This window comes from Uranotaenia lowii, chromosome 3 (genome assembly GCF_029784155.1).
Source record: "Uranotaenia lowii strain MFRU-FL chromosome 3, ASM2978415v1, whole genome shotgun sequence".
Lineage (NCBI taxonomy): Eukaryota > Metazoa > Arthropoda > Insecta > Diptera > Culicidae > Uranotaenia > Uranotaenia lowii.
The window spans coordinates 132809584-132822562 of record NC_073693.1 but is presented as its reverse complement, the minus strand read 5'-3'; the positions used below and the strand labels follow the sequence as shown (position 1 = coordinate 132822562).

The following is a 12979-nucleotide window of genomic DNA, read 5'->3' as shown; positions in this document are numbered from 1 at the left end:
ATAAAATTGAAAAATATAAACTAAAATTAGAAAGACATGTTAAAAGGTAATTAGTAGTTGGTTACGAATAATAAAGTTCCGAAAAACAATATTTTTCTAAACTAGCTGATCCTTAGAGCACCTGCAACGGTTCAGGTCTTAATATTGGTTTTAGTACCAGTTTTAGCAAAATTTTAAATTTTGGAATCGGCTAAAACACGCGCTCCCCACCGGTGTGATAGCAAATTTAAAACGGCTACACTTTTATTGCAGACACTCAATAATTGAGAAGAAAAAACTCATTTTAATTGAAAAATTGCTAAGTTTGGAGTTTTACACCGTCATTATTCTACCAGGATTCCATTATCTTAAAGTCTTTTTAATGAAGTTTGTTCGAAACAAGTAGAAATGGGTTGACAATTGAATACCTTTCTTTTTCCAATTGACTTCGACCGATTTCTTCCAGGCTGTAACGAAACCCCCTATCGAGCTGGATCGGTTTTGACTATTTTGACTAGTTTCAACTTGCTGCATTGACAACGATCTGACTAGTTTCGACCAAAACATTGACTCATTGAACAACTACCAGTTGGCAGAAACCAGTTGAAACCGATTTTTATCCATGATCGAACGAAGCTTACAAAGCCAAAATGACTATGCGCAGCGAGAAAAAAAGCTTAATTGAAACAAAAAAAAAACATTTTTCTTTTAAAAATTGACTTATTTTGGAGTGCTGATTCCAAATATTAATTCAGTTTACCAGTTCTTGATTATAGGTAAAAATTTATTAAACATGTTGGTGCTTTTGTTTGGGCAAACATGCTCCTTTTAAGAATTCTTAAGTAAAATTTTCATGATTATCAGTAGTTTGTAATGTAGCAGACGGCTTTTTAAACCAGAAATTGAAAGGAATTTTTTCTAAGAATCATGTCAGTTTAGTCAATGTTATCGAACAATATATCATATTTCACGGTTTTTATGTTAAAACCGTGAAATATGATATATTGTTCGTGTAGATTATAAATATTGTTAACAAATTTTGACAAAAATCGGTAATCACACAGATATTCAAATTTTTTAATTTTTTTTAAAGTTTATTGTTTTTGCGTTAATTTCATAAGGATGCTTCTGTTATTTTCCATTTCTTATTCATATAACGTATGAACTCGAGAAACGCTGACTGGGCTCACTAATTCGTTGAGGCCAAAAGCTATTTATTAAGATATAAAGTCAAGAATAGTGTGTCATAAGTTTTTTATAGTTGATACGGTTTTTGTTAACATGTTTTCTCAATTTGTTTTACGTATTGACCGGTTTTGGCGGGAAAAAACATTCAAATAATTTCTCAAAAGAAACAATTATTACACCCAATGCTACCCAAACATGTGTGAAAATAATCATCATTGACTAAAATTTTCTCACCGTGAACCCCAAACGTCTAAATCGGTCTGTCGCATACGTCGTATATTTTGAAATCCTGTTCCAAATTGGCATGAATTTGGAACAAAGGCGTATAGCTGTTGGGAATTTTGAAATCGATAACTGTGCTAAAACAGCAATTTACGCCACCGGTGCCGGACGGATTGTTTTAGCGTGGTCGAAAACCGTGTTTTACATACACCGTTGGGACAGCCCTAAGGGAGCCCTAAGGGAGCCCTAAGCGAGTATCGTTTTACTTCAAACTTTGAGTTGAGAAGTTTTTACAAACGTGTGAAAGCATTTTTCATCATTCCTGGTCCTAGTTAGCACCTAGTTAGTTAGTTCTTTAGAACCTAAGACGGCTGAGCCTAAAGAGGACAAACAAACAAATACACAGGAATTGCTTTAAATATTTTTAGATGTATGTGTTATTTTTGACAGCTTTTCTGTATTTGAGAGTTTCTTAAATCTTTAGAGCTATCAAGAATAAAACTGTTAACGATGTATAAATATGTTAAGGTCCGATAAAAATTTGCCTGCTTTTCCGAATTTTCCAGTAGAAAAATATCTTACTCAAAGATGACATCCAATTTTGGCTTTGCTTTACTGTAACTCATTTCTCAATGGATTGATTTTTATGTTAAAATTTTAGTTTTTTCTCGTTAATTTTAATATCATTTTTATGGTCGTTATCAGGGTTGTCCGACATCTCCCAAACAGAACAGAGCAGAATACGAATCACACTTTGACACGTTCGTCGCCATGGAACCCATATTCGGGTAACGGTGTATTTCCTGGGAGGCCCCGTCACATCAATAACATGTGACGCTCTCTTACTAAAGTTAGCCGCTCAGTTTAGACCCACGTTGCAAATAGTGGAGTTCCCCCTATTTGCTTTCTCGCTCCGAAAATTTCTTTGGGTCTGGCTGATACAATAATCAAAATAAGCATGGCGACGAACGTGTTAACACATTCGTCAAAGAAAAAGAGCTTCCAGCTATACAACGTGTGGCTAAACTGAGCGGCTAACATGAGAAAGATTGCGTCACACGTTTTTGATGTGACCTTGCCCAGGAAATACACCCGTCACCCTAATATGGGTCCCATGGCGACGATCGTGTTAATCAGTTCAGAGTGCCGATCGACGTTCACCACCAGTGATGCCAATGTGCCTGATTTTTCGAGACTCTGCCTGAAAACCTGATATGCCATTGAATTTCCCTGATTTTTTAAAATATGCATGATTTTTGCGAATGTCATGAAGAATGGGCAGTAAGGATACCATAGCTGAAGTGAAATAGTGAAAATCTGGCTGATCGAAAGATTCCCATTAGTTCTTATCTAAAAAAGGGAATTAAAGGGATACTTTCGACTGCTTTGATGCAGTGAAATTATTCAACCAAGTAGGCTCATAACATATATTAGAGTGAAAATGTCATGTCACACGCCGCTATCATCATTTCGTCAACTGCTCAGCATTATGGACCTGCGATGCTTCCTGCATGTTTAAAGCTTCGGTGCACATTTCTTTATCGAAAGCTTTGGTCTTCCATCTCTGCTTTGGTCTTCAATGCTGTAACGTATTGCCTGATGATCGCTGTGCGTTTGATCGTCACACTCTCTCACAATTCATGTCAGTTTTTAATGATGGGCTCGCAAAAGTAATATCTATCACTAACGTTCTATCTGGTATTCCAGGCATGTGTAAAGTGCTGATAGATCCAGTGTTGCACAGCACAACTTCCAGTCTCGCAAAGGACTCTAGACTCTAGGACAGTGGCTCCTATGGTACTACCCTAATTAACCGCCCAAGTGTTCCTATTACTACATGGGACCTTCCTGTCAGTTAGTGAGTGAGTTCATCCAACATTATAAAAACATGCCGTTGATTTTAGCAATCACGAATCCGTCCCGAGAATCTACTACTATCTCCTGGATAGAAAAAAGTCGCGTGGCGTAGCCAGCAGCTAAGCTAGACATGTCGGCTGTCCAATTACCATTTTCAGACGGAATTCTGTATGGTTCTGATAAAAATCGCCACATCACATTTACTTTTGCATACCGTTTGCTCCAGCAGAAGCTGTGCAACTTCGCTATGGTTGAGGTTTAACTGGATTACATCCAACTTTACTGGCTTTCCATTGCGTTTTTGAATGTCTTGGAGTCCAAGCCACCAGTATCATGAGCGTTGTCATCCTCCTGTTTTCACAGCATGCATTTTGGTTGTCGGTGTATTTCTTCATCACATCTTCGGCAAAATCGTGACCGGTCGGGTCCGTTGCAGCTTCGGGATTGATGACCAAAGTCCCAACAATTAAAGCAGCGTTGCATTTGTTTCGGTATCCTGGGTGCGGTCCTAAAGAGCCCCACTGACCATCCAACTCTTACACTCTCTACCGTGAGTAGCGTATTGGCCGCTGTTGGCAAGAGACGAATCGTCGCTATCTGCATTCCACCGTACGCCTTTCTCAGTTTAATAGCTACTGATTCGTTGCTCATACCAGGTATGCTGGAGAGTGCTTTCTCGAGCTCCTCTGCAGTGGTAAACTCATCCAAGTCCTTGCATTCAATAGATGTGCGCCTGCGATAGCGCTCGGACAGTCGATTCATCGCCTAAGGTGCTTTCAACAAGCTCCTTGAAGTGGGCGCTCTTTACCGACGGGTCTTTTTTTAGCTCGAAGTTCGCCTATTTGGATGCGTCTTGTTTTGGTGACGCACTCGCCAAGAGCAGATAACAAGTCCGCATACGTTGTGCCTTCTTTCACTTCCACGACAAGGGCATCACCCCTGGTCTTAACCCGTTGAGGTTTTAGTTTTGGGGTGGATCTGGCTTCATGACGGCCTTTATTTTCGCGTTCTCCTTTCTAATACGAACTATTCGCCAGTCTTCTGCACTGCTTTCTCAGTCTGCATCATGGTAGTCTGTATCCCTCCTTTGTTTTGGAGGAATCGTTTACGACGAGGGAGTCGCGATCTCTTTTCGCGGTTCTTCTCGGCTTGGACTCCTTTGAAGGTCCTAGAGAAGCAACCAGTTTTGCTTCCTCCAATCCCTCCTCCGAAGCCTCGGCTTTCCGCACCAGCTCCGTTCGTTCCTTGACGGCACTCTGCAGAAGCACCATCAATTTCGGCACCCAAGTCTCGATGTGCGTGTGCACTTTGTCTGTACTTCGCACAAACTCCTGCATCTAGTCGACCATGTCGGCTGCCTCCAAAAGGCCACATTATTGTATGCCCCTAAACGCATCTCTTCCTGCTCCTTTTGCTGGGAACTACTGAGTTTTTCAGTGGACTCATTTGCGACCGGGCTTCTTCCCGCTTCCTTGGCAACCTCCCTGCCAATCTCCTTTCCTAGCTCCTTTACTACTTTGGAGACCTAAGAAGTCCTCTCTTAGCGAAGACCTCCGTCTGCGTTCTTCTAGCTTCTCCTCCTTCGTCCGAGCTAACGTCAGTTGTCTCGACGTTCCTCCAATTATTGATGTTGTTGTTGTATAAGTTCATGTTTAGTCCTACGAGTAGCTAGGGAAATATTCGGTCCACTGCGCCAGTGCCCTGCTTTAGCGCAGCAAGAGCTTCATTACTGTTTATCGTACCTTTATGCATTATTGTTGTTTTAGAGGCCAATCAATTTTTTTTAGAATGAAGAAAATAATTGCAACTGGAACCGAATTGAATTCTTTTCAAAAAGAATATTTTTGGTTCAATAACAAGTTTAAGGTGTTTGTGTTGTCATCGATTACTTCTGTATACACTATTGTGATGAAGATATGGCCTTTCAAAGTTGTGGCATTTGATGTTTGATTGCTAGTTTTCCGAGCATGAGCTTGTCTTCAAAACATGTAGATTACCGATTTTAAAGTTGCTCGAAACTGAGTTTACAACATTTTCTCTACTAATCTCGTTAAATTATATGAAGAAAATATATCTTTTGAAATCTTTTAAATCATAGTATTATTCTTTTAAAAAAAAATGTTTTTCCTGATTTACTGCGGATTTATGAATGTCAATTTATAAGGAAACTTTTGATACAAGTTGGTAGGTTTTATTTTTTTTTTTATTTTTCTTGTTTCGTTCAGCACCAGCATAAAACCAATTCATTTTAATTTATTTGATACCAATAACTGTAAATCAGGGAAACATTAATTTACAAAAACCATCGTTTCGCTAGTTAACATTTACTTAAATTATCCTAAAACCTTTTCCTTTTAAACAAACCGAGAAAATTACGCAAGACACTGTGACTAATTTTGGAAATAAATCTGCAAAACCTTCATAAATCATACAGATCAAATAAAGGTTCCTTCACCGCTACTTTTGTTGGTAATTTTTGGCTGAAGAAAGCTTTCATAGCTAATCATTGGTACTGATGCAGAATATCAATCTTGAGGGAAAAAAATTAAAAGCACCCAGGGATAATAAGATTGGTGTCTTTTGAAACGTTATTAATTCGCATATTTTTATATAAAAAGGTTGAAAAATCGCAGTATTAAAATATTCTTTAAAAAAAGCAAGGGTTTTATTTTATTCTAACGTATCTCTTTAAGTTGAAATTGTAGACCTTGGACATGTTAAGAAAAGTTGTGTATTTTGTTAAGTTAGACAGCACTATTGGTGGATCCCTCGACTTGACATTTTATATCAAAATATTTGCATTGTGAAACTAAGCAATATTGTAAAAGACACCGACAGTCAATCATGTCTACCTTGGCCGCTATGAATTTAGTTTCACTAGATTGATGTTCTCTACCAGTGCAGTGTATATTAAGCTACACAGTTTAAGAAGAGCACAGCGAAAAAACTACACGCTCTTACTCTGAACGGGCTTATCTGAGGAGCAATGCCAAGCATGTTGACAGTTCTTTTGTATCGATTGGAATTTTGTGTTTCAGAAAGTCGCTTCTCTTACAGTTACACATAGGTTCACTTCTATTTCTGTGTAGCTACCTGATTTGTTGAATGTATTTGCATTCTATTAAACAAGCATTGTTTAACCGTCTCCTACTCAGGCTTCCGAAAAGTACAGCTTTGCTATGACAGCTTTTTTCTTGCCAAACAAACTGTCTCGGTTTTCCTTACCACTCGGTTCGCTGCTGTACCGTCGGTAACGAATCGTAATGCTTCGGCCACATCGCACACGTGCGAGAACCCAGGCTGTATCCAACCATGCCATATTTTGATCGGTATTATCAGTGTATCTCTTTCTGTTATATTAAGACTTTTATGGGTGAGAATAAGATACACTAATACTACCGATCAAAATGTGGCATCCATGGCTGTATCTGAACAATCTGCTCAAAGCATGCGTTTCCGAAAGTATTGTGCTTTAAGCTGTAGCGAACCCAACCGACAGTTCGGTTTTCATCCCTGCATGCCTCCTGTTTCGAAAATAATTTCATCCTAACTGTCGGCTGCAGGGCGTGACAGTTTGGGCAGGACTGTCACGGGTGACTGTCGTGCCCATACCGTACCCATGCCCGATCATATGCGCTGCTGCTCAGTTCGAATAGATCGAACGAGCCATTTATTCGCACCGAGCAGCAGCATACGATCGACGCATAACGCGATATGTGGTGCCGGTGCAGGTTAGGCGAAAAGGGAAGGGGAAGGTGATTGGGGTGATCACCACCCGCAGTAGCTTCAAGAAAGGAAAATCCGTTCGTTCGAAATCAACTCAGCCCGAGCGAATCTCGGCTACAGTCGGACGGAGTAAGAAGTACTGTCATGCGAAATGAGCTCGCATGAGGTAAAACAAGCCATCGCTGTACATCGCACGACCGCTCCTTTTAAAACTGTCGGAGAAGAAATATTCGGGAAGCTTTCATCGAGGTGCATGTGCGACATTCGCAAGAATACTGTCGTTCGCCAGTACTTTTCGGAAGCCTGCTCCTACTGCATGAATTACAAACAAAGTAAAAAACCTTGCTGGCTGGAAATAACTTTTTTTTTACCAGTAGCTAAAAACTGTTTGCCAAAAAAAACATTTTTGCAATATTTGTTTACTTTTTTTCAAATGGTATGTAACATTTTAAGAAAAAAGTAACATTTTTTGTGAAGTTGAATTTTTTAGGCAAAAAAGAATCAAACATCCCGATATCTGGGAACGTAAAAATGGCCGGGGAATGACAAATTTTAAAATTTTGATTTCGAGATCAGAAACATCAAATTTATTACTTTTTTTTTGTTAAGTTTGATATTTGATTAAGAAAAACCTCCAACCAGACGTCCATGGCTGCCACACGCATCGCTGAAGGTGTCAGAGATTTTCTCCAGCACTTAACCGCCCAAAAGATGATCTCCCTAATTGGTTTACACCTGGCGCCAATCATCGCCAGAATCGGATGTGATTATTTATTTAGGTATCCACGCTTCTATAAGCGTTTGCTTTCCAAAAACCACCGACGACATGGAAAACGGACCGAGCTGGAAACCTTTTTTGTTTACAGAAAACCGCCGCTTAAACGACCGCGACTCCTTGCGGAATGCGCGTGATGATGGGTTCATCCGGGTATTCGGAACGCAGGGAGTGGTTGACGGAAATGGCAATGAACGGTCACAAAAGAAGTTTACAATATTCGCACTTGGGTTCCCACTAAATCAGCGTGTTTGGAGAAATAACAGAAGTTTTGAAAACAATAACAGTACCGCAAAGTCGCGCGTCCCTAACTCGGTGAAACCGTTACCTATTCCTGAAAGGAAAGTTTATCGCCGCGCTGCGATATCGAGACTAAACCTTGGGCGATTTCCGATGGACACATGGTGAACAAGCAAAGCAGTGCCACGATTTGGTTCAAGAATTCCATGTCACTGTTTTGCTGATATTCTTATCTATATCTGTTGCAGATTGAAACTTGGCTGCTACTGGACAGTGCCATGTGTGTGGGACATTATGAATGAGTTCAATTATTTCAAACCAGACACCCTCCCACATGGATGCATGGAATTCAAATAGGGTCATGAACAAGCTCAATTTTAATTCGGGTTTTCAAAATAAGGCACGGCCACGACTTCATACTAGGCAAAAAAGTAATTAAATCATTTTTAGCAGCGATAATGGTCTTGATATAAGTGAGTAAATTGTTTATTTGGCCTTCACTTCACAATTACTTTACCAAACTCCCATTTTTCGAGTAAGGAGAAATTTCAACACGACATTTTTCGCTCTATGGGAAATTCATGTTTAATTAAGACTCATATTAGTAATTCCAAGGGGTGTAACGGTTCTAAATTTTGTTTTTTTTTAAGAGGAAGTCCAATGATATAAAAAAAAGAATACTCATTTTATCAAATGTTTCAAATTCATTTCATGAGTATACTTACTTATTAAGGAACCTTTTTTCAGCTGGCTTTCTATTTCGCCGCCATAGTACAGAGTTGTAACGTTGCCATCGGGAAACAGACAATAATCGTGCTGGTTTATTCTAGCATTTCCGACTGAATGCACGTAACCGGTCTGAAAAGAAATGAGAGAAAATTTAAGATAAAAGTGATAGTTGATAGCTTTTATTACAAAATCTGTGTTTAGAAAAATAATTGTTTCTGTTGAAATTTTTCAAATAATTTTGATTCTCATTTCGTTGATTCTTTCTGCTATAATAAATGGTTCAGCATTTATTCATGATTATCATTCCTGCGTTGAACACACCAACACCCCACAGTCCTTAGTCCCGAATATCGAATTTTCAATAAGATTAAACTAGGCTCATCAGATGCTTCCAGAAAAATGCGATTAATTTCACGAAAAAAAAGTGGGAAATCCCAAAAAAAGTGGGACATTTTGGAAACTCTTAACCCTTTTTTTTATCTCCATTCCTATACATACATATTTATATGTTCCTTCTGCTTAAATAGTTCATAGATAGTTATTTAATATGGGAAAATGAAATTTGTTTTCGAAGTTTAATTCTCTAGAAGACTTCACTCTTTGTATACTTCGAACACTTAAGTCGAAAATGTTGTAACTCAGAGTAATTTTAAATCCGAAATTTGAAGAAATGGTTATATTTTTTCACAGCCGTGTTTTTGTATAATCTACCAAGTTTATTTAAATGAACTCATCCATTCATTAATTGTTTGATTGAAAATGGTTTGTTTTCGCTTGGTAGCCCTGTTTTATTTTATCCGGAATTTGACTTTTTTTTAAAGCTTTACATTGAAGGGAGGAGAAACACTGGATCCATCATCCTTTGGAAGCCACTTTAAGAATATTTTCTTCAATCAAAAAATATACACATCGCTAGAACGTGCAGATTGTTATGGTGATGCTAAGAAAAGCTTGCCAGATTCCGGGTTTTACCTGGACTTGCCCGGATATTTGACAAAAATTCAGTGAAGTTCGGTGCGGCTCTGTTGCCCTGATTTATATGGTAGAAAAGCCTTGATTTTGCACAGATTAATCCACTTTATTTTCAAAACTGAACAAAAAAACTTAAATTGAGTTTTTCTTATTTTAATTTTTGCGACCAAAAACTATATTGTTTAGCAAGTTTAATCTAAATAATCATGAACAGTTTTTAAGAAGCCTTAAATTTGATTTAAAATCTGCTGATGTGTTTTGATGTGAAAAGATATTTTCAAATGTATTCTTTTCGATTTTTAACTGAATAATTTCGTGGTTTTGACCAAATTTACCCGGATTTGGCCAGCATTTTGCGTCAACATTTTGTGAATCAGACGCCCAGATTTTACCAGGTTCTTAGATAAAATTGTCCGGTTTCACCCAGTTTGGATATGCCCGGTAAATATTCTTGCAACCTAAAATACTAAGAACTTAACGAGTTATTAAATCTAATCTTATATAAGGTTTGGAAAATGCTGATATTTTAAGAAGAAGAAATAACACACACAAAAGAACATCATATTTGAATGACTTTCTGTGTTGAACAAATAAATTTAAATTGAGGCTATATTTAGGTTTATCCAGTGTAAGTCAGTAAAACTTTATAAAATTTTTACCTATTCATTTTTCACAGTATTATCGGTGAATGTCATCTTCTTTAAGTTAGAACATTTCTAGTTTTCAAAATCATAAATGGATAAAAGGATATTAGAAAAAAATGACAGAAGTTGAAAATGATCGAGAATAGATTTTATAAGAAGGGTTTTTATCAAGCACCGGGCAACTATTTTGAATTGGTAGAATCAGAGAGGGTTGAGTCTACCACAACAGTTTTCTCAGAAAGAAGCGACACATTTTGAGAAAAAAGTGAGATGGATGGCAACCCTAAATTAAACTCACTAAGTTTGCCTGATTGCCCGGATTTTGCCCGAATGTTTTCACTATATTTGCAAAATCAAAGAAAAAATTAAATAGTTTATCCAAATAATCTGGCTGATGTGTTTTGATAAACAACAATTAACAAATTTGCCTGGTTATTACCCAGCGTTTGGGATGTAAACTTTGAAATCGAATTCCCGGATTTAGCTGCCTGGACTTGTCTTTTCCGGATAAGTGCGAAAAAAATATATAACGAGCTAAGGTTTGAGTCATTTCCTATATTCTGGTTTCAATTTTTTTTTTAAAAAATCAAAATTTGTTGCCTATAACCGGATTGTGAAATATGTATCTAGTTTATTAATCTTGATTTACAGTTCGGTTTATCATTGAGGCAAAATCCTGATTCGAATCTTGGTTTTGCATTTAAGACTGAAAAAAGATTTTTTTTATGTTCGAAACTCACCATACGGGAATATTTAAAAAAATATTTGAAATAACAAACCATTTTCAAGATTTGGATTTGAACTTAGTACAAATTTTTATGCAATATTGAAACTTTAAAAAGTTCTGAAATTGTTGTCCATAATTCAAATATCAGAGTTTCATCATACGGAATTTTCATTCAGATTTACTTGTTCAATTACGAATAAATAATTGAAGAAAGAATTCATAAAGAAAATCAATGATTTAAAATTCAAATAAGATATTTCTGCTTAAGGATTCTATTATTCATAATTATTGGGAAATTTTGGTTGGAATTAAGATTCTGAAATAAATTACAAATAAGGAATTCAGAATTTTTATTCAGAATTCAAAATAGGAACTCAAATTCAAAATTGCCCAAAACAAAAATCAAAACAGGTGAAAACCACTATTTTAAAAATAGATTTGAACTTATTTTCATGAATGCGATCTTTGAAAAATCTAAATTTAAACATTAAATTTTTTGCACAGGATTATTATAATGCAATAAATTACAAATGATAACTTATCTTTGAAAAAAATAACTTGTACTTAATCTTCAGGTGCAAGAAAATAATTCAGCGGAAATATGTTTTTATGGTTCGTTTTTTATCAATATTTATATAGTAGATATGTACTTGAAATTATTTTATTTATTAAATTAGAATGTATCGAGTTGGAATTAAATCTGATTTGAACCGAAAACATATTTTTCTTTCAAATGAAGCCTTCCTTAATTTAATTTTAGAGCCTAAAATAAATTGAACACTTTTAGGACTTATTTTCGAAAGTACACAGCAAGAAATAGTTGAATTCACACGACACTCAATTCTTTAAACGATGTAAAAATTGGCAATGTGCTTTGAAATTCAACATAATTTTACATCGAAAACCATTTAATTCTTTGCGAATAATGAAACATGCAATTTTATATTATATACAGGCCTTTCTTGAGGGTCGCAATACGAAATTTATATGAAGATGGAAAAAATCACATCGACTAGATGTAAATTCAAACTTTGGGTACAGTTTATACAGAGTAACAGTTGCCTTTTATTGCGCGTCAGTTTAGCAATAATTTTAGGCAAACCGGTTGGAGGAAATGTGAAATTTGTTCAAGAAAACGCTGAAATGTGTACCTCAATTATATTCAGGAAGGATTGATTGTAAAATTAAAGAAGGGAGGATTGTAAGTTAAACCAGTGGAAATACAAAACCGATGGTGGCGAAGCAACTTAAATGACACATTGTTGAACTGTTGAAAATACTCGGATTGCTACTGCGTGATAAGTTCAGATTGAATTCTTTAAGTGCAAATGAGAATGTGTTGTAAATAACATCCGTTGCTTTTATTTCTACGCAATAAAAATTCCGGATGAGCTTGTAAAAGAGGTGACCTATGAAGCTGATCTATTCAAAGCAACTGAACAGCAAGTGTAGAATTCGTAGAATTTGATGATACTAGAAAACACCATAAAATCAACTAATTAAAGGCGATGGAACGGAAAATAGAAATAAAAAAAAATGTTACCAGAACTGATCATTTCCTTAACCAAAATTCAATTATTCCAAATGGTTCAGGTTCATCTGTTCATCGACAATTTATCATCCACAAAAAACTAGAGTAGCTTTCCAATAAGATCAAGTTTATCAGTTTTAAGATATTTGAAAATGGATTTCTTAAAATGACGCGATATGTATAAGTCGAACTCATTACTCAACCTTCTTGAAGAGCTCGAAGACGATTAGCTTCGATAAAACTCGAACTTCGAGTGAGACACTTCAGAAAGATGTAACCTGTAAAAATAAAATATTTTGCGAATTTAAAAACGTTGAAACCTGTATAAAAATGACGTCCAATATTGCACGATTTCAAAGTTAGATTGGAATTTGTGAGCTCGTTTTTAG

General features: G+C 36.5%; 1 protein-coding gene across 4 annotated transcripts in view; it reads right to left on the bottom strand.

Moving 5' to 3' along the window:
- The window catches only part of LOC129754654 (G-protein coupled receptor Mth2-like), a 143940-nt gene that overhangs the window by 17461 nt on the left and 113500 nt on the right, over positions 1-12979 (bottom strand). For all 4 annotated transcript variants that reach the window (XM_055750832.1, XM_055750833.1, XM_055750834.1 and 1 more), the window contains exon 2: positions 8713-8845. In XM_055750832.1, the coding sequence (XP_055606807.1) occupies positions 8713-8845 (133 nt within the window). The remainder of the gene's footprint in view (positions 1-8712; positions 8846-12979) is intronic.